We start from the raw sequence: 22,990 nt of genomic DNA, 5'->3' as shown, positions 1-22,990 counted from the left end.
CTAAATTCAATCCATCTTCTCTTGTACGTATCTCGTTAGTTTTTGTATCAATGACAGAAGTGTACATTAACTCTAGCTGCTTATGGAGTTAAAAAATACATGATTTTTTTTGCTATAATAGAATTAAAGAAGACGACGATGATGAGAGAGATTGAGATTGAGAATGCAGAGAGAGAAATAATGGAAGGTCCCACATGACATCAGCCATTATAGATTTTTATGTTTACTTGTTTAGTATCTGGTGTAAAATCTGAACCCTTGGAGCGACCTGATCTCACAGTCTCAAAATTGAGTCTAGAAAACTGGGAACCGGACCCTATTTATAAATAAATACAAAATGTCAAACCCAAAGTCTATGGGAACACGAAGAGACAAATAATTAAAAATTGGAGCAGATTTTCCCCTAGTTTCACAGTAAAAACTGAATCTATATAGAAAGTTTCGTTTCTCAAGACATACCATATACTACTATTTTTTTTTGGTTAAAAGGGTGATTGATTAATTAAAAGAATAAAAATTACAAGATGAAAAAATAAAAAAGATACGAAGAATTCAAGTAGGATATCCTCATCTGTGTATCCTGCTCAATACATTAAATCTTAGTTGATGAACCTAAACTAGATAGTATAATGATTCTCAGATTTCTCGTGAATGGAGGTCGAACATCCCACCATACCTTTTGTCCCATTAGTAGTGCTGCTTCATACTGGCACAACTATCAGCTCCACCAGAGTTAGTTTCCCGCCAAGTAGCAGTGACGTTTAACCATATAATTTGTTTCTGTAATACTTGCCAAGTTGCCTTGACTCTAGGGGTGTAATATGGGGGGTGGGTCAACCATGGTCAAATAGTGATGGGATGAAGTTGAAGTGTCATGTCTTAAGATTATCACCCGTTAGATTGGTTCTTTACTTGGTTTTGGGGTCATCCGGGTCGGTGGAAATTACCATTTTAACCCAATTTCACTAAAAAAAAAACTTTCTAATTCTGCAAGTAATATATTTCCAATTCACAGCATAGAGAAAAAATGGAATCAATCAATAAAAAATAAACAAAAATAAAAAAACTTGAATTTGAACCCAAAATCATATCTATAAATTTGAAACTTATTTATCGTGATTTACTATTTGTAAATTGATTATTTTCCATAGGATGATAAAATGAAGATAGGAGCGAGGATCTATGGTATAAAACAATAAAATATAAACTAAAAGAATTCGAAATGAATACAAGGATGAATGATTTATCTTCTCCAAAATTCGAAAGTTGAATTTGAACTTTTGATATTTTCCCAATGTTCAAACTTGAATATGTGAAATTGATGTTGAACTCATAAGTTTATATTCATATATCTCAAATTCCTACAAAAGTTAAAAGAAATTATAAACAAAATACAAAAATATTAGAGTTAGAGTCTTGAAATTGTGCGAGTCAACGGGGTTGGCTCAACGGCTTTTGACACGGTGCGGGTCGGGAGGCTTGACGGGTCGGGTTTGAGTATAGAACATACACCCATAGCCCGACCGCATAAAAATAGTGGAGGGGCGGGGCGGGTCTATTTTCGGGTTGGTGCGGGTTTGGGTGGCGGGTGAAAACTGAGTACCCTACCGGATGATGGGTCAACGGTTTTTTTTTACACTCCTACTTGACTCTCCAATGCACTTTACCCGTCTGGAATGCTTTAACTACCGAGGAAGAATTTGATTCTATCCATATGTGTTTCCACCCGAGCTCTAGTGCTTTCTTCACCATATACCACTAGAAAGCTCTAGAAGTGTAGTTTCCAATTTCGCAAAACGAAGGTTCTTAGAGAAAGATATGACCACTATTTCAAAAGGTGTCAAACTGGAATCCATAAACGAATTAGGCTGACCTATTTGGGCTGTTTCTTGGACTTTTGAGCGGATGTTTCATCATAACGACTTTTAAAGATTCGTGGTATGAAGACAAAAGACACTACAAGGTTCAATGTAAGTCGACAAATGTCCTTAACTATTTCTACATTCATTCTTTTATATTCTTCCTCAAAGAGTTAAAAATTAAATAATTCTAGGGTGACATTATTTTTAGCCTGGTTTAGTGACATGGATGATGTGGCAAGCTATTTCTGATTCTTTAACCTCTTTCTCACATGACAAAAAAATTAAAAAACTGAAAATAGCCCCCAATCCCTTCCTAACATTGACTCCCAACTCTCCTTCTCTCTTCCACTAGTGAACACTGAACAAGACCAATTTTTAGTTTTTTTTTTAAAACAAAGAAAGAGGATGGTATATTTATGTTTTGATTGGAGACAAAATCTCTTTACAAGTGCAAAACTTGTGAAAACCTTTTTTCATTAATAAATTTTTGGAATCATCTTTTCCAGCAAATCCAGTTCTCAAATAAAATTTTCTTCTAATTTTATGTCTTTAGTGATGAGGAATTTCAATTTACAGAGTCTAAAGATATAAAAACATTATTGCAAAATCTAACAGGTGCACTCTCACATCTAGGCCACTCATCAGGCAAGGGTGCATGTGTATTGCTCTAAGATATACTGCAATCAAAGTACGAGATGATGACCAATATATCCCACGTACTCTAGAAACTCTAAAACATTATTAGATGACAAATTGGGAATAAGAAAGGTAGTAGAGTAATTTAGTTTTTTATGTTTGAGTAGTGGATTTAAGAGAGTAGTAGAAATTTGCCAAACACGTCAGCCAGCCACTAAACTGGGCCAAAATATATGCCTGTGTCCGTAGAATTACTCTTAAAAATTAGAAGATATTTCATCATAACTTTTAAAGATTAGTGGTATGAAGACAAAAGACACTACAAGCTTCAAGGTAAGTCGACAAATGTCCTTGAATATTTCTACATTCATTCTTTTATATTCTTCCTCAAAGAGTTAAAAATTAGAAGATAACATTTTAAATTTTAAGTTGGTAGTATTTTATATTCTTCCTCAAAGAGTTAAAATTAGAAGATAACATTTTAAATTGTAAGTTGGTAAGATTTTATATTCTTCCTCAAAGAGTTAAAAATTAGAAGATAACATTTTAAATTTTAAGTTGGTTGTATGAAGACAAAAGACACTGCAAGGTTCACTTTCATCCTTTGATTTCTACTTTTAAAAATTCATCCTTTCCATGTATTCAAAATGTTTTGAAAAGTTATGTAGTTTTTTGTTAAAAATTCATCAATCATGGTTCAACAAGTAATCCATGTATTCATTAAAATTAAATATATTTTTAATTCAATATTAATTGGTAATATATCAAAAAATTTATTATACATCTTTATGTTGGTTTGTTTGGATTATCTTGTTTATACTCTTCCTTTATTTTAAAAAAAAAAAAAAAAAAAAAATTATCATGGAAGAGAAACCACGGTTTAAACTAAGTACAGGTTCATAAACTCCTGAACCAAAATTTACCGGTTGGTCGGACATTCAGCCACCGGTCCTCCGGTTTTCTAAACTTGTTTCATTAAACCAAAATCAAACTATCTTTAGTTGTGTCATATAACTTTCCTTCATTTTATTCTGTCATGGAAGAGAAGAAAAAGTGCTGACAAGTATGGACCAATCTTCGGTTTATTCCTCAACTACTTCATACCTTGGGACCAATCTTCGGTATTCGACTTGGGTTTAGAAAAGCTCTTGTGGTGAGTAATTGGGAGGTAGCCAAGGAGTGTTTCACTACTAATGACAGAGTCCTCGCCTCCCGCCCAAGCTCCGTCGCTATGGAGGCCATGGGTTATAACTGTGCGATGTTTGGGATGGCCCCTTACGGGTCATATTGGCGTGAAGTACGCAAAATAGCAATAGTTGAGCTTCTTTCTGTTCAGCGACTGGAATTGTTAAAACATGTTAGAATCTCAGAGATTAACACTTGCATTAAAGAATTGTACCAAGCATGGACGGCGAATAGTAACAACGGCAAAACACCACTTTCGATGGATATGCAAGGATGGTTCAGGGCTGGAATACTGGATTAAGATTAACACTGAACGTGACTGTGAGGATGGTTGCTGGAAAGCGATACTTCGGCGCTAGTGCGGAGTTGGATGATGGTGAAGCAAGACATTTACAGTGGGCGACTAGAGAGATGTTCAGATTGTTAGCAGTGTTTGTGATGGCTGATGCACTTCCATTTCTCAGATGGTTAGACTTTCAAGGACATAAAAAAGCTATGAAGAGAGTTTTTGAAGTAGTGGACAGTAAAATGGAGAGATGGTTGAAGGAGCATAAACAAGATAAGTTGGATCGTAAGACGAAGGGGGGGAGACTTCATGGATGTCATGTTGGCAGTGCTTGAGGATCAAAATCTATTTGGTTACGAGGCAGATGTTGTTAACAAGGCTACATGTCTGGTAAGCTAATCATATCGTTATCCCTGCCCAAAATTTAACGAGTAATATACATATACACTCAACCAATATGTAAATTAAAGAATAATATACCCTCAACCAATATTGACATATTAGTAACCTGGCCTTTCTGAAATTTGGTGAGTGAAATTCTGAATTGTCGTGATAGATCCATCATAGATATTTAGATTTTAGTTTCTTGGTAACGAAACATTTACGTCAATTCTGATATTTCAGTCCTTTTTTGAAGTCGTTGTAAATGAATTCTGAGGAATTGAGGAAACTAGACTCATGTCTTGTTTTTCTACTCACCACTCTCAATTGTGATGCAGACTATGATTGTGGCTGCAACGGATTCCACTATGGTCACTCTAACATGGGCACTCTCTTTATTACTTAACAATAGGCACGTTTTGAAGAAGGCTCATGATGAAATTGATATCCGAGTGGGAAAAGATAAACGTGTAGAAGAATCGGCATAGAAAAACTTGTGTACCTCCAAGCCATTGTTAAAGAGACACTGCGCTTGTACCCACCGGCGCGATTGGCCGCACAGCATGAGTCCATAGAGGATTGCACTATAGCCGGTGTAGGGGAGCGATATCCTATCATGCACGCGTGCAACGTAAGCGAACTCAAGACATCGACCTCCAAGACCGAACTGTGAGCAGCTCCTTCGAGAACGCGCAGATGCAGCGAACTCAGATGTCTCGGTACCCAAGACCGATCTGTGAGTAGTTCCTTTCAAATAGGTGGTACGAACAAAGATGTTTCGGTACGAGCACATAGCTAGAGACAGAACGCCTCAGAAAAGATGACCACCAGGGGTAATCATTACCAAAATCTTGATTGTATTTTCCACCACCGGGAAATAAGGGTAACCTCGCCAACACCCAATCAGCAGACGACTTATAATATAACTAGCCCAACACTCATTCACGATCTCCACCTTACACGTGTACCGGAGTCACACGTGCCTTCCAGATTGATATTCCCTTAAGCCTATAAATACCACCTGATTGAACTACGTCGGGTCTGATTCCTCTCTCCCAAAAAAGAAAAAAGGAAAACCAACAAGAAGATATCGTGGCGGTTAAACCGAGTTTAACTTCGGTCCCAACAGAAAATCCAAAACACCTCTTTACATTGGCGCCGTCTGTGGTTTCGATTACTTGAGAACCACCTTAAATCAATTCATACATCACCAATTCTCAAGCCCACGAAGCATAATGGTCAGCCTCGAAGCTCAAGTCCAAAGACTCTCGCCCACCCGGTTAGAATAATCGAACGAGAGCATTTCCTTGCTCGGGGAGGAAAATGCTACTTTACGAGCTCAAGTGGATAGTTACCGGCAACAACAAATCGGTAATGGAGCGAGAAACGGCGTCAACGGCGTTAATTAACAATTAACAAATTATCACAAAGGATTGGTCGAGCACCCGTAAGAAAGATTCGACACGATTGTGCACAAGATGCTTAAGACATATCAAGGCGTCTCCGGATTCGGTAGAGGGTCCTCAATAAACCCTCTCCACAAGACTTTATCCAACCACGCTTTCCCATGTATGATGGCAAAGACGTGCCGTCTGTCGCGATGTGGCTCGCTACATTCGAGTTTGGCACTTTACTGGCTCACCCGAGTTTGATCATCTCCACTGCAGATTATTTCCCGCCCGATCTCAAGGATGGCTCTTGATTGGTTCTTTTCAATCGGAATCGATTCTATCAAAACCTTGAGCGACTTCATCGATTTGTTAAGCCGGCCCGATCGTCCACAACAAAGCGGAAGAATGCAGATCTTGATTCTTTGTTTCAATTATCATTCAAGGAAGGCGAAACTATTACCGAGTTCCTAGGGCGGTTCAAAGGCCCAACTGTTATGCATGGAAAGCGGCTTGAAATAATCTTTAAGCCACATCGGCCTTTTCGATGCTTGCCGAGTCGTAACAATCGACCTCTCCGGGTTGTTGATGAAGGAATGCCCAAAGACAACATCCGAACTCTACGCCTTCAGCGTGGACAAATACATCAAGTTGCGGGAATCTTTGAAACTCCACGGCTTAGACGAAAACCGAGGAGGTGGCGGCGGTTTGAGGATCGTACTCCACGGGCCCAAAGCGCCATAGGTCGCTTGTACCAAAAGCCGATTACCGGTCGGACAACAGCAGAGTTCGTTATCTATCGACCCCCCCCCATTACATTACGGGTAAGATTAAAGCGAGCCCCATTCTTCCGACCGATGTGAGGGCAACCAAAGTGGATCGACGACAAGCCATTTTTAGCGATTTTACAACGCGAAAATGTCATGAAACCGATGCATCTTTGGGGGCTTAAACATTATCTCCGGGATCTAGTGGAAGCTGGCCATATAAAACAATACACTAGCATTCGGCGGCGACTTGCGTCCAAACCGATGGCTCGCCGAGTCCGAAGTCGATCTCCACCTCCCCGTCGCTACCAAGAGGTTCAAGCTCATCCTCGCAGCAGAGGACGCCCACGAGATGGTTCGCGCCACGAGCGAAGGCAACACTCATCCGATCGTGACAATGATCGAACTATTCACGTGATTACTTTCCGGACGACTCCGTCACCTCATCCGAGAGAAAAGGCGTCGTGTCGGCTCTTCGAAGTCTATCATTTCACTTCCGCGGCAGCTCACCCGCGTGGTTCAGTCGCGTAGCGGCGATATCACTTTCACGGAGGCCGACTTAAGCAAAGTCTGCCTTCCTCATAATGATGCATTGGTAGTCCATGTCAAAATTAGCGACTGGACAGTCAAGCGCGTCCTGATCGACCCTGGCAGTTCCTGTGACATCTTGTTCTACCACACCATGCAAGAGATGAATCTTCCCAAGTCCATCCTCGTAGACCCGATCGCCCCCCTTTATGGGTTCAATGGTTCCCGGGCCGATCCCATTGGTGATATTATACTTCCAGTGTCGGTGGGATCTAGAGAGGACAAGATCACCTGCAATACACGGTTCTGCATTCTAGACAGCAAGTCGCCATACAATGCCATTCTTGGACGACGTTGGATCCATCAGATGCAGGCGGTACCGTCAACTTTGCATCAAGTTCTCCGTTTCCCATGACCTCGAGGAATGATGGAACTTAGAAGCAATCAACTTGAAGCGTACCATTGTAACCAGATCATGTCAACAAGTGAAACTGCCCGTGAACCGACCCCCGCCACACATGAACCCACCGATTACACAATGGCACATGACTTGGTTGCCGAAGTCCAGCCCCGAACTGCCAAGAAGAACGCTGGGGGCTCTAGCAAGCAGATTTTCTCTCAATCTGAGGATACCGCTTTTCGCTCCCGAAGTCCTTACTTCCGCCCGACAAAGATCTCCGGCATTGATCCACCGGCCGATAACCGTCGGTTAAAGTAGGCGGTTAAACCGTGGAGCAACTTCGGTCCCAACAGAAAAATCCAAAACACCCCTTTACATTGGCACCGCGTGGACCGAAGGACGCCTCGTTAAACCGAACCAATTACGATCCTCTTGTTGGTTTTCCTTTTTTCTTTTTTGGGAGAGAGGAATCAGGCCCGACGTAGTTCAATCAGGTGGTATTTATAAGCTTAAGGGAATATCAATCACGGAAGGCACGCGTGTGCCTCCGATACACGTGTAAGGTGGAGATCGTGAATGAGTGTTGGGCTAGTTATATTATAAGTCGTCTGCTGATTGGGTGTTGGCGAGGTTACCCTTATTTCCCGGTGGTGGGAAATACAATCAAGATTTTGGTAATGATTACCCCTGGTGGTCATCTTTTCTTAGTATGCTTAAATCTCTAGCTATGTTCTCGCATCGACATCTTTGTTCGTACCACCTATTTGAAAGGAACTACTCACAGATCGGTCTTGGATACCGACACATCTGAGTTCGCTGCATCTGCGCGTTCTCGAGGGAGATGCTCACAGTTCGGTCTTGGAGGTCGATGTCCCGAAGTTAAACTTTACGTTGCGCGTGCATGATAGGATATCGCTCCCTACATAGCCCCTCCGTAGAGTGTTTATGCCACGGGGAAATGTTACATTTGAGAGAAAAATGGAAGAACGTGTGGAACATGAAATGAAGGTGGTGGTGGGCGGTTCGACCGGACGTCGCAACTTTTGAAGTCATGTAACGTGATGATTTGGCGAAAAAAGTTGTGTTTGTAATGTGCGTGACGCGAGAATCATTGCAATTGAAGAAGAAACGTGTCGCCGCGATTATCACGGAACCGCTGAAAAAAGCGATGCGGGAACACGCAGCGGGCTAGAGCCTGAGGCTGTAATCATAACTTCTTGGTAATTAACTGAGCGGCGGTTTATACAAAATCAAATTTGGGACATCGAAAAGGTATTGCGTGTTTTTCATCTTACGCAAAAAATGCAAGCTAGGGTTTCTCGTGAGAGTGCTTGGCTGCTGCTGTACCTTTCCATTTTCAATTTACTTTCTTCTCTGTCCCGGTCGCTTTATTAAGTTCGGTAGGTCATCGTAAAGGCTATAGGGTTTTAAGCTTGAGTAATTGATAGAAAAGACTTGCTATAATGTCTGATTCGGATGATACTCGATCGGAGGAGGTCCAGGAGATATCTTTAAGTTGCGGAGAGTATAGTATGAGGATGAAGAGGTAGTGAGTGTTGGCGTTGAGGTTGAATTGGATGAAGAGGATAGGATAGATGAGGGTAATACCCGATCTAGGTCAGAAGGTGGCGTAGTCAGTACGTCAGGTCGAGGGGAGATGTCGTCATCAAGCGATGTGCCCCTTAGAAGTGTAAACCGTCGTGCTGCTAGCTCGTTCCCCGAACTGAGGGCAGCGTATGGGATTGATGTCCCCGACCTGGAGATATACGAAACACGGTTGAGTGAAAATATTCGTAGTGAGGAGTACAACCCGCCGAATGGTGGAATAATAATCTGTGAGGGCCAGCTGAAAGCGCATATGCAAATACCGTTCTCGAAATTGGTATGTGACTTCTTGGCCCATTGTTGGAAGTCTCCTTGTCAGTTCGTTGGTAACACCTGGAGATTGTTTAAGGTGTTTGACTTGTTAAATGCGAGTGGGGAATACAACATAGGGGTATCTGACATAGTGGAGCGCTATGTGGTAAGGCGATCTGGGAATCTGAACTTTAGCTTGCAAACCATGACAACTCGTTCTGCTGTGATCGATGGAGTAAGCAATGAGGCCTAGACCAAGAGGCCGTTGTTGCTAGTTGGCAACTACTGTATGAACGGGTGTAGATTGCGAACTAGGATTTGTAACATTTCCGGTGGGTAGGAACATTCTTCTGTTGTTGCTTTACATAACGATTGATAGTTGTTCTAACATGCTGTTGTTTTGCTTTGATTACAGAGTTTTCTGTGAAGAAGCGAACTGATCGTGGGGAGATAGAGAGGTTCGCGCGGTTGACTCGTGAAGAAAAGCAAGTGAAGCTGCCTGAAGTTGCACACTTCTTTGTGGAAAAGGGTGGGCCTGCGATCCGGGAAAAAAGGAAGGCGCAAAAAGACCGAGCTCGAGGTCAGACAAGGGAAGAAGTGATGGAGACACGAACAAGTGACTTAGTAACACGAGAAGAGAGGCAACGGGTGCACGGCGGTGCGAGGCGACCTGCTAGAGGTGGTGCCTCAGGGGCTGGAGGATCAAGCTTCCGCCCTGAAGGCGGTTCGATCGATGCGCCTGTGGAGTTGGAAATGGTGGTTTTCAATCCTAGAGCGGGGGCAGGTTGGAGAAGAGGCCGCGCGACGCCTCGGAGCAAGACGCTGTCCGTGTTATGAAAGTAAGCGCCGCACGCCGCCGTGGGAAACTCTAAGCGCCGGGGCGGTTCGATGGTGGCCCAAATTTGGGGCTATGGTTTCACGCCGGAGTGGAGCGAGACCTGAGCAGGTCATGGACTTGGCCACATTTGGGGCGGGTTCTAGTGCGCGTCCGAAGGCGTGAACCTAGTCCGCCGAAAGCGAAAAGCTTCGCGTAAAGCGCAAAGGAAAGGCTGCTGTGGGTGGTGGCGACTTGGAGGGGACGGTTTGTGTTCCTAGATGAGCATGGGGCGAACGCATTGTGAAAGCGGAGTGATTGTAGCTTCAGTCGAAAAGATATCGGGTTGCCTGTTAGAACAGATAGCTCTGGATGGCAACCGCAGGGAGTTGGATGAGAAAGGGCTGGCTGATAATCTGAGGCGAATGGAAATTGCACAATGTTTGGTACGCGTGTCTAATCTTCATTTGATGTATTTGTCTTTGTACAGACGCTGTTGTTTTGTGGCTATTAACCATGCGTGTGTATTTGCAGCTGGTAAGTGGGTTTCAGAAATTGAAGGAGATTGCGCAGTTCGCGGAGGCAGATAGAGAGACGGTGGTGAAGCTGTCTGATGAACTGAAGAACGTCCAGGAGGCCTCGAAGATGGAACGCGAGGAACTGGAAGATCTGAAGAAAGCTCATCAAGCGCTGAGTTTGGCCAAGATGTTGAAAGACACGGAAACTGAAGAGCTGAGGCAAAAACTATAGGGAGCTGAAGAGAACGTTCTGGCAGCCACTGTGGAGATTGGTAGGTTAAACGATTATGCCTTACACTGCAAGAAGGTTGCTCAAGACGCTACCAAAGCCTATGATGTTCTGGACGTAGATTTCGTTGAACTGGAGGCGGACTACAATGCTTTGAAGACAGATCATGCACGCTGCACATCGCACATCGGGGTAGACCAGGTGTTTGGAAGAATGAGTAATGCTCCCGCCGCTGGCCCGGAGGTCGTGGCCTACGATCAGCGATACCGCGATGGCCGATGATGCCTAGCGTCGATGTCTTCTTGTGAGTTTAGACTTGGATAGAGTATCTGTTATGGTAGGCGGGAGGGAGGCTGAGATTGACGAATCACTTGTGCCCAGAGGGTTAATTGTTGAGCCTAGAGATGGCGAGTTGTAAATTTGTTATGTTAAGTTGTCAGCTTATAGGCTGTGATACATTAGAGCTGGTTTCCTGGGGTAACCTGGGTAGTTCATCTTTTTATTTGTATGCTTAAGTACGATGAATGACCTGGTGCTCCGTTCTATGTTGGGGTATTCATGTGAGAACGAAGATTGTTTAGTCGGGTTGGATTTCCTGAGTAGTCTCAGCAACCTGGCTAACTTATTATGTTTCTATCTTGCTAAGACAGACCGTTGATTGTATGTATGCCATGCTTGTCACTGGTTCCCTTATTATGTATGAACTGCTTGCTTAACTATAGTTGTGTGTGATCACGGTGCGTATAACAAAGAATGGCAGGGACGTTGCAGTGACAACTTCTCTGCGCCTGGCTGGTAAGTTTGCATGAGCGTCTTGTTGTTACATGACCTGCAGCTCTGAGGTGGTTGTCGTAATGAGGCCACCAGGTCGGTGGCCTTGGTTTTGTGAAGTAGGTCGAATCGTTTCGTGTTCAGTGTCACTAACGGCAGTGTTCCCTCGCGTGCCTGACACGTGGAGGGATACGAGCGGTTCAAGGAACGTAATGATGGCAGGCAGATGGCGTTTGGCATCTCAAGGTAATTAAGAGGCGCTTAGGAAAAGACGTTTCCTTTTGAATAAAAACGGTTCATCGAATACCAAAACAAGTATTTGCTTGTCTTTGTGCCAAAGCTTCAGTCTGTCTTCTTGCTTTGCTCGTTCGCCGTGCATTTCCTCCATTGCTGCTTATTCAGGTATGTTCACTCTCTTCTGTGAGTATTCTTTCGTTGAGAAAAGTTGGGGATAAAATTGTAGCTCATGTGACAGTACGTTCCTTTCCTAGGTTTTATCATGGCGAGATGTCATCCCTACGCGAGAGGAAAGGACAACATAAGGGAAACTTCTCCGCTGATAATGGAAAAGATGGAGTTTCACCCGCACGTGCATGGTGATCGCGGGAAGAGGAAAGCTGATGCTGTAGAAGCGAAGAGTCATAAGCGTCCTAGGAGGGCTGGACGTCCAACTGGCGGCATTGTCTTTAGGTCGCCGCAGCGGGTAGGCCCTACATCGATCGCGCCGCAGAATGTAGCGACCTGGGGCAAGGTCGCCCAGTCCCTGGTGAGAGTTCGTCCTCGTGCGTTGTGGTGACATGGGGAACGAGTTCTACTACGTGGGGAAGACTGGGAAGAAGCGTATGGTGAAACGGGTCGATCAGAAGCTTCCACTTTCGGCCCCATAGCCAATACCAGCCGTTCGGCGGGGATCGTCTTTGGATGGCGACAAGGCAGAGATGAAGGATGAGGACATGGAGACGCTACTGGGGACGATGGATATGGCCGCTTGTTTGGTAAGTTCATGATGCACTAGGTTGTTATGTCAGTTACCAAGGCAAACTGACTCTTGGACTTCGTTCGTGCAGTTTCTTGCAGGATATGATAAATTGAAAGAAGTTGTTCAAAACGCCGAGGTCGCTGATAACCCTCCACGCCGAACTGGGGTGTATGCGAGCGGTGTGGGGGGCTGACAAGAGAAAGCTGGAGGTGATGACTACCAAGTACCATAACGCAACTGCTGAGAATGCCGCGTTAGTGACTGACGTGATGGAGTTAGAAAGGGAATTAGCTGTGGTGACTGCTTATGCTAAGAAGTGTCGTCGGTGGCGGTGGCGCGAAAAAAGCGATATCTTGAAGCTCATCATACGCCCTCGCCCGCTCTGGATGAGAAGTGACGACGCTACCGAGAAAACGATTGCGAACGACGAACGAGGTCATTAGATGCGTGTGATGCTGAGGTCGGCTCGGCATACTGCTTCGAATAGCGCAGTGCCAGAAGATAAGCATGTCATAAGTGAGAGTTGATCCTGATTTGGCTCTGTCAGCCATGAGTTGTAAGTTCTGTTTACATTTCCCTCTCTTATACGAGAGTTAATAGTAGAGCTGTGTTTTCAGGCTTGCCTGAGCAGTTCGCCTTTTTTATTCAGGGAACTGGTTTCCACGAAAGTGGCAGTTCGATACTTGGTTAAGTTTTGTAATGATCACCGATATGGATTTTCTGGGTAATCCCAGCAGATCGGTGGATGTAGTTGTTGTGACGAATGGTCATATAATTTTATTGGTGACTAGCGTTCTGCGTAGGATTCTAGAAATATGCGTTCTACCTTGTGGTCAACCCTAGAAATATAGGTCGTCGACGTGATAGGAATTGGAGAGGCTATGTAGCCTGTGAGCTCGGAGAGTCGCTCCGCGGGGAAAGCGTTCTCAGTATGCTCCCTAGAAATATAGGTCCTCGGCGTAACAAGATTGTAGAGAGCTCAGAAATCCCGTAGTGTATATAGAGTCCTCGTATGGTTGATCCTAGAAATATAGGTCCTCGACGTAACAAGACTTGGAGAGCTCCCATGTAAGCTCTAGAGAGCAGTATGCTTTCGCGAGAGCGCTCGTGTGGTCGATCCTAGAAATATAGGTCCTCAACGTAACAAGACTTGGAGAGGCTGTAGAGCATGTAAGCTCCAGAGAGTTGTATGCTCGCGGAGAGCGTTCTCGTTTGCGACAGCGTGCTACTGGTTGAGAATGGCGGACCCAGTAAACGTGTTGATTATTATTGATGTGTAAACTGTTTGACTTGTCAATACAAGTAAATAGATTATATTGTCTTAGTTAACATAGGAAACTTATTTTTCATTAATGTGGACAAAAGGATATACAACATGAATGGCGCTACTGGTAAAAAAAATTTAGTAGATAGGTATTCCAAGGTCGAGGCAACATCTTCCCCTCTTGGGTTCTTATCCAGTATGCTCCATTGCCGACTACGCGTTCCACAATGTAGGGGCCTTCCCATGTGGGTGCTAACTTGGAATCGTCTTGCGTCTTTTTCAGCACTAGGTCGCCAGGTTGAAAAGACCTAGGATGAACTCGCTTGTTGTAGGAGTTCTTCAGAGTTTGCTGATAAGATGCGACTCTGATGGCAGCTAAGTCCCACTTTTCTTCCAACAGTCGACTTCTCGCTATATCACGGTCGTTGTGTCCCGACTTCGACAAGTTCTCGATCGAAGTCGTGGTAAGGATCGCGACCGATTAAATTACGGCTTCGTGCCATAACATAAGGAGAATGGTGATTCACCGGTCGGATCGAAATGTATGGTGCGGTGAGCCCATAGAATATTCTCCAATTGATTTGGCCATTGGCTCTTATTCTTTTCAATCTTTTTCTTCAAGTTTTCCAAGATTACTTTGTTACCGCTTCTTACGCGACCATTACTACTCGAAGCGCATCGTGGAGTAGAAAATGCGTGAACGATCTTCCACTTGGCTAGAAACTCTTTAACCGTTCTGCCTTTGAACTGAGGCCCATTATCCATTACTAATGTATGTGGCAAACCAAATCTGGTGATGATGTGAGTCCAGATGAAGTTTCTGACATGTGACTCTTTGACGTGTGCTAAAGGAATAGCCTCGATCCACTTGGTGAAGTAGTCGGTTGCAGCTAAGACAAAGCGGAAGCCCGTACTTTTCTGTGGGATGAACGGTCCCATGATGTCCATGCCCCACATGTGGAATGGCCATGGGCTTGCTATACTGATCAGTTCGCGAGCAGGTTGGATGATATTGTGGCCAAATGTTTGACACTTGACATTTGAGGGCGACGATGCTTTAGCATCGATCTGCATACGGGGCCAAAAATATCCTTGTGAAATGGCCTTATGGGCTAAAGAGCGACCACCGGCATGATTTCCACATTCTCCTTCATGGATCTCTGCGAAAACTAACTGACCCTGCTCTGGAGTGATGCAACGCAAGTGTGGGCCACCACCGGATTTCCGAACAATTTGTTATGGAACAAACAATAACGTCGTGCTTTGATAGGGATCTTAGCCTTGATACGCCACGCCTCGGAGCGCCGTCTTTGGATATAGTCGATGATAGGTCGCATCCATGTTTGACTCAACCGACCGGGCCGAGAGGGAATAGGTCGCTTATTGTCAGGGTGTGCTCGACTTGGTACGCAGGTCGATCGACTACTTCTATGAGTAGTTGTCTTGGGGTGCAGCTCGGGGTTTGGGTTGCTAGGTAAGCTAAAATCGTCCGCGATGACGGTTTCGCCACGCAAAAAATGATGTATATGTACCGCTTAAAAGAAGGCAATAATTTATGAACGACCGAAGATATTTTGAAAGATTACCTTCATGGGTAGTGTACTCTTTTTGCAACCCGGCGAACAACCACCGCGAAGTCACTAAAGACTTGGAGCTCTTTGACACCGAAATCGCAGCCGCCATACGAAGTCCCCGATCAACGCCTGCATACTCCACCTCGTTATTGGAAGTTCGCGGGTCGATCTGAACCGACTTCTCCATCACCGCTCCATTGGGTGAGACTAATACAACCCCCCTATGCTATTTGCCGCTGGTTGCTAGAACCATCTACAAAGAGAGACCAGGTGGACTTGATGTGCTCTTTTCGAATCTGGGGGTCGGTTTCTTGTTCCCAATTGGGATCATCAACAGGAAATCCGCTAATAGAAAATCGGCAACGACACGCCTTTTTATGAGAAATCCGTGGTACCTAACTCTCGTGGTGTTCGCCCTAGTTCTTCGCCCAAACCGCCATTCGAAAGTAGTCTTGTTTTCTTTGTGGAGGATTTTCTTCAATAGGAGGTCGGTAAGAACTTTGATTTGATGCTACCAAAAATAAAGCCCTGAACCGCCGTGCGAATACAACAAAGCAAGTACGACTTTTTCCAGAAGGAGTAATTCTTTCCGCTTTGTCGCGGCGCCGCCTTGCTTGTGAAGTAGATCGGTTTTTCTGAATTGTTTTCCTCTTTGAAGAGAACCGAGCCGATGGCGAATCGACACTCGCCAGATAGAGCCCCCGTCTCTCCCATCTACGAGGCTTGGCTAAGACGGGCGGTGAGGTACTCTTTGAGTGTGGCGAATCGCGATGGCACCGACGCTCCATGAGAACTGCTTTCGCCTTTTAAGGAGTTGCAAGAACGGTCTACACTTATCGGATGCCCTTGATATGAATCGGTTGAGTCGCAAATGACCATGCCCGACAATTTCTGTATTTGTTTCTTCGCATGGATCGGGCATGTCTAAGAACGCCGGATCTGGTCCGATTCGCCGATCCCTCGCCGAGACACTTGATACCCTAAAAACTTGCCGGACGACGCCCAAAAAGGCATTTCTCGATTTAGCTTCATGCCCGCTCGGCATAATCTAGAGAACGCTTTGTTCAAGGTGGGCGAGGTGATCACCGGCTTTTTCCTTTTGACGACCATATCGCCGATGTAGACCTCCATGGTGTCGCCTTAACATGTCTTGGAACATGTCGGTGACCAAAGCGCTGATACGCTGTTCTCGGCGTTTTCATGCCGAATAGGAGAACGCTGTAGCAATAGATCACTTGCTCAGAATGAAAGAGGTCTTCTCTTGATCCTCCTCTCGCGAGCGGATTTGGTTGTACCCATCATCAGACGCCGTCCATGAAGGAGAGAAGCTCATGACCACACAGTCTGGTCGACAAGTCGGTCGATGCGAGGTAGGGGAAAACTGTCTTTTGGAGTGGCCTGATTTACGTTCGTAAAATCGACGCATAGGCGAACTGTTTCGTTCTTTTTGGGTACTACCACAATGTTAGCGATCCATTCCTGATAGTCTACTTTTCTGATAAAACCGACTTGCTTTAGTTTGTCGACCTCGTCGTTGATGGCTTTTTGAAAACGCAGGGACAGGCGGCGGGGTCGTTGTCGGACTGGTCTAGCATGGGGATTAACATTTAATTTATGGCATGTGATCGCGGATCTATTCCGGCACATCGATATACTGACCAAGCAAAACATCTTTATTCATAGATAAGAAATTTACAAGGTGGGTCCGATTGTTGGGGTCGAGATTAGCCCCTACATATACAAACTTGGGGTCGCCTTGATTACCTAAGTTCACTTTTTTCTTTTTTGCGGCTTGGAGGTGATGCGATCGATGGTGGTGAAGCCGCTTGGCGATTCGCCATCGGGAGGTCCGAACACTTTGTGGATCGACATGACCGGTCAAGGTGGAGCGACTTGCGGCGGCAACACCGATGGGGGTACCCACGACACTGGAAGTGGGACCTAGCTGCATGCACATTGATGGTGTGGTTGCCGCTGTCCATCCGGGCGGCCTAACACGAGGTGTGAGACGACCTCTCGATACTTTAACCGACGGTTACCGCCGGTGGATCAATGCCGAGATCTTTGTTTGGCGGCGGACTTCGGGGAGCGAAAAGGGTATCTGCGATTGAGAGAAAATCTGCTTGCTAGAGCCCCCAAAGATTCTTCTTGGCGGTTCGGGGCTGGACTTCGCTACCAAGTCATGTGCCATTGTGTAATTGGTGGGTTCATGTGTGGCGGGTCGGTTCACGCGCTTCACTTTGTTGACATGATCCGGTTACAATGATACGCTTCAAGTTGATTGCTTCTAAGTTCCATCATTCCTCGAGGTCCTGGGAAACGGAGAACTTGATGCAAAGTTGACGGTACCGCTTCATCTGATGGATCCAACGTCGTCCAAGTATGGCATTGTATGGCGACTTGCTGTCTAGAACGCAGAACCGTGTATTGCAGGTGATCTTGTACTCTCTAGATCCCACCGACACTGGAAGTATAATATCACCAATGGGATCGGCCCAGGAACCATTGAACCCATAAAGGGGGGCGATCGGGTCTATGAGGATGGACTTGGGAAGATTTATCTCTTGCATGGTGTGGTAGAACAAGATGTCACAGAACCGCTGTCGGTCGATCAGACGCTTTGACTATCCAAAAGCTAATTTTGACATGGACTACCAATGCATCATTATGAGGAAGGCGGACTTTGCTTAAGTCGGCCTTCGGAAAGTGATATCGCCGCTACCAGCAATCGAACCACGCGGGCGGAGTTGCCTGTGGAAGTGAAATGATAGACTTCCCGAAGAAGCCGACATCCGGCGCCGTTTTTCTCTGGATGAGGTGACGGAGTCGTCCGGAAAGTAATCACGTGAATAGTTCGATCATTGTCACGATCGGATGAGTGCTGCCTTCGCTCGTGGCGCGAACGATCTCGTGGGCGTCCTCTGCTGCGAGGACGAGCTTGAACCTCTTGGTAGTGACGACGGGAGGTGGAGATCGACTTTGGACTCGGCGAGCTATCAGTTTGTGACGCAAGTCGCCGTCAGGAATGCTAGTGTATTGTTTTATATGGCCAGCTTCCACTAGATCCTGGAGATAATGTTTAAGCCCCCAGCATGCATCAGTTTCATGGCATTTTGCGTTGTGAAATGCACAAAATGGCTTGTCGTCGATCTACTGGTTTCCTCACATCGGGTCGGAAGAATGGGGCTCGCTTAATCTTACCCGCATCGTAACGGGGAGCGGGTCGATAGCTTAACTCTCTCCGTTGTCCGACCGGTATCGGGCTTTTGGTACAAGCAACCTATGGCGCTTCTTGGCGATTAGAGCACGATCCGAAATCCGCCACCTCCCCGGTTTCGCCTAAGCCGTGGAGTTTCAAAGATTCCTGCAACTTGATGTACTTGTCCACGCCGAAATAGAGTTCGGACAAAGGTCTCTGGCGCTCCTTCATCAACGACCGGAGAGGTCGGTGTTACGCGACTCTGCAAGCATTGAAAAGGCCGATGTGGCGAAAAGATTCTTTCAAGCCGCTTTCCATGCATAACAGTTCGCCTTGAACCGCCCTAGAAACTCACGAATAGTTTCGCCTTTCCTTGAATGATAATTGAAACAAAGAATCAAGATCCGCCTTCTTCCTACCGCTGTTGTGGACGATCGGGCCGGGCGAACAAACAAATCGTTGTTCGGTTTTGATAGAATTGATAGAATCCGATGAAAAGAACTAATCAAGAGCCATCATCCTCGAGATCGGGCGGGAAATAATCTGCAGTGGAGATGATCAAACTTCGGTGAGTCGTAAAGTGCCAAACTCGAATGTAGCGAGCCACATGTCGATCGTGGCACGCGTCTTTGCCATCATACATGGGAAAGCGTGGTTGGATAAAGTCTTGTGGAGAGAGTTTATTGAGAACCTCTGCATACCGAATCCGGAGACGCCGATATGTCTTAAGCATCTTGTGCAATAACTGCGTGTCGAATCCTTCTTTACGGCGTTCTCAATCAATCCTTTGTGATAATTCGCTAATCTGTTGATTAACGCCGTTGACGCCGTTCTCTGCTCCATTACCAACTTGTTGTTGCCGGGTAACTATCCACTTGAGCTCGTAAAGTAGCATTTTCCTCCCCGAAAGCAAGGAAATGCTCGCTTAGCTATTCCCAACCGGTGCGAGGGTGCTAGACTTGAGCTTCGAGGCTGACCATGCTTCGTGGGCTTGAGAATTGGTGATGTATGAATTGATTTAAGGTGGTTCTCAAGTAATCGAAACCACAGACGGCGCCAATGTAAAGGGGTGTTTTGGATTTTCTGTTGGGACCGAGTTCGCTTTGGCTTAACCGCCACGATCCTCTTGTTGGTTTTCCTTTTTTCTTTTTTGGGAGAGAGGAATCAGGCCCGACGTAGTTCAATCAGGTGGTATTTATAAGCTTAATGGAATATCAATCTGGAAGGCACGTGTGGCTCCGGTACACGTGTAAGGTGGAGATCGTGAATGAGTGTTGGGCTAGTTATATTATAAGTCGCCCGCGATTGGGTGTTGGCGAGGTTACCCTTATTTCCCGGTGGTGGGAAATACAATCAAGATTTTGGTAATGATTACCCCTTGTGGTCATCTTTTCTGAGGCGTTCTGTCTCTAGCTATGTGCTCGTACCGAGACATCTTTGTTCGTACCACCTATTTGAAAGGAACTACTCACAGATCGGTCTTGGGTACCGAGACATCCGAAGTTCGCTGCATCTGCGTTCGAGAGGGAGCCGCTCCACGCTCGGTCTTGGAGGTCGATGTCCTGAGTTCGCTTACGTTGCACGCGTGCATGATAGGATATCGCTCCCCTACAGCCGGTTACCATGTTCCAGCTGGCACGCAGGTAATTGCACATCTTTCCAAGATCCAACGAGATCCACTTATATGGCCCAACCCCTCCGAGTTTCGACCAGAAAGGTTTCTGACAAGCCAAGCAAATATCGATGTTTGGGGTCACCATTTCGAACTCATTCCATTTGGGTCCGGTCGAAGATCATGCCCAGGGATCTCATTTGCTCTTCAAGTGATGCACTTGACCCTTGCATCTTTGTTGCAAGGGTTCATATTTGAAACTCCGTCTGGTGCACCTGTGGACATGACTGAGCGTGCTGGGATAACCATCATGAAAGCCACTCCATTACAAGTTCTAATCACCCCCCCAAGACTCCCTTCACATTTGTATTAATTTTACTTTAAATGAACTTGAGGATCGTGTTCCGAATTTCTGATATGACACAAAGAAGTTAAATACTACATATTTTGGAACATGTACTATGCAGCTTTGTGGTATAAATAAATATGATATGCAAATGAGTCTAGGAATAAGCTCGAGCTAGAGTAATTGGGGATCAATATATATGATATTAATGCTTTGGTGACTTCCAAGAAAATGTGGTTCCGCGGGAAAAAACTGATTCTGCCGACCACTCCATCAGTCTGAAATTTTCGTCTTGGGAGCAGAAATGTTTTCCCTCAGAGCGGTATTTTGTACTATGTCACCTGCTGCTACTCTCTTGCAAACTCTGACCCATTAGAGACATTGTTCAATCCAAGGTTTGAGACTCATGTGGATGCAATATTTATGCAAAAGGGTTTGATGCGTTAACATGCTCTCCATCAGCAATTAACAAGCGGAAATTGCCTTCACAACTACATCAGAAAAGAGTTTGATGTGTTGAACAAGCTCGATCTCCATCAAGAAGTCACACACTCACACCTTAAGCTATCTTAATGGGCAGTACTTTGATATCAAAGACCATTAATACTGAGCAGTGGAAAATGCTTCCAGTGAAACACATCAGCACTCCTTTTCACTCTAATGTGGACACATCAGATTTAACAAAAGTTTCGGCAGAAAAAAAGAATTCCATGCCCTTTTCAATTGTTCGTACGTATGTGAAAGAAAAATAAACCAAAAAACAGAAAGTCCAAAAGAAAAACCTTCCCAACCTCTCTCTTCCTCTTATCTCCATATCAACAGAAACCGGATTTTTGGCAAAAGTCACCCCTGAACTTGCCCCCGATAACCACTTACCCCCCTAAACTTTTTTCTAAGCTAAAAAAACCCTCAACTTGCTAATGCCAAACGCAGCTGTTAGTTGGGTTGCTAACGTTAGTAAGATATGGCGTATTTCGTTATGTAGATGACGTCATATTTAATTTTTTTGGGTTTCTGGATGATACATACTCCTGTTGAGCCCCATTATCACTTGGTTCTCACAATTCTTATTGGAAGCTTTGGTCTGCCAAAGTAAAGATGATACATACTATGTAGCATACCATTTTATGGACGATACATACTCCAAATTAAATCCAACTACATATTTCACAAAATAACTCTTTTACGCTTGTATATCAAGACTTATATGATAATGGGGCTCAACAGGATGCTATATAGTATGTATCATCCATAAAAGATGCTATATAGTATGTATCATCCATAAAATGGTATGTTACATAATATGTATCATCCTTACGTTGGCAGACCAAAACTTCCAGTAAGAATGGTGAGAACCAAGTGATAATGGGGCACAACAGGATGTTATATAATATGTATCATCCAGAAACCCAAAAAAATTAAATATGACATCATCTACATAACGAAATACGCCATATCATAATTACTAACGGTAGCAACCCAACTAACAGCTGTGTTTGGCATTACCAAGCTGAGGGTTTTTTTCGCTTAGAAAAAAGTTTAGGGGGGTAAGTGGTTATCGGGGGCAAGTTCAGGGGCGACTTTTGTCAAAAATCCACAGAAACCCAATATCTTCAAACTTCAATTTGATGAAAAAAGAAAACAAATAAAAACAAATCCCTTCTCAAACAAAACAAGAGAAACCCAGTACTAAAAAAAAATAAAAAAAACAATCCCATCGAGATTTAAGGTATGACCCCCATCTTCTTCTTCTTAATCCTTAACAATATCTCTCTTTATGCTTTGTTTAACTTGCTGATCTCCACACATTGTGTTTTACTTCGAAGGGAGCAACTCTCTTAGTTGTTCAGAATTGGATGGAAAACTAGGAACCTCAGACTCCATAAATAACATTTGTGCTCTCAACTGTTATAGAAAGTAATGAGCATAATGCTAACCTAACTAAGAAACAGAAGACCAATTCTGAGATTGCGGTGCCAATTGAGGAAAATACATACAGGAATCTTTCTGAATAGCTATCTGCTTTTGAGTCTCAGATGAAGTTTCTTCAAATCCCATATCTTGAGTGAAGTTGGGATGGTTCAATGGATAGCCTATTCAGTAGGGATACTACTCTGAATGGTGGGAGCTCACTGGATCTTTGGAGCTTCGATGATTTCCTCCAGATGGTTGGGGGTGTCTTTTGAGGAGCGATTGACTTGATTCAAGTAAATGTTTTAGTCTGACATTAGTATTTGGCAACTTATACATTGCATTCTCAAATTGGACTATGAAACCACTATTGAGTATTGCAATGTTTTAGTATGACATTAGTATCTGGCAACATGAGGGTACCCATTAAGTGTTTGGCTTTCTATTATTCTTATTGTGTTTGGTTGTTCACTTGCTGCTGTA

At 44.6% G+C, this 22,990-nt stretch overlaps 1 protein-coding gene across 2 annotated transcripts; it reads left to right on the top strand.

The window, feature by feature from the left end:
- Nucleotides 1-3,521: 3,521 nt before the first annotated feature.
- On the top strand, nucleotides 3,522-13,409 carry LOC147484412 (uncharacterized). Of its 2 annotated transcripts, XM_086576444.1 has the most exons (3): nucleotides 3,522-4,359; nucleotides 9,706-10,550; nucleotides 10,639-13,409. In XM_086576444.1, exons 2-3 carry the CDS (start codon nucleotides 10,386-10,388, stop codon nucleotides 10,852-10,854), a joined length of 381 nt encoding a protein of 126 aa, XP_086432570.1. In that variant the 5' UTR covers nucleotides 3,522-4,359; nucleotides 9,706-10,385; the 3' UTR covers nucleotides 10,855-13,409. The 2 variants fall into 2 exon arrangements, 1 of the variants encoding a protein (XP_086432570.1); XR_015203987.1 differs by lacking the exons at nucleotides 9,706-10,550; nucleotides 10,639-13,409 and adding an exon at nucleotides 4,689-5,434.
- The last annotated feature ends 9,581 nt before the right edge of the window (nucleotides 13,410-22,990 follow it).

The sequence above is a fragment of the Coptis chinensis genome, chromosome 8, assembly GCF_015680905.1.
Source record: "Coptis chinensis isolate HL-2020 chromosome 8, ASM1568090v1, whole genome shotgun sequence".
NCBI lineage: Eukaryota > Viridiplantae > Streptophyta > Magnoliopsida > Ranunculales > Ranunculaceae > Coptis > Coptis chinensis.
The sequence above is the reverse complement of the archived record's forward strand: the minus strand, read 5'-3'. Positions and strand labels throughout refer to the sequence as shown.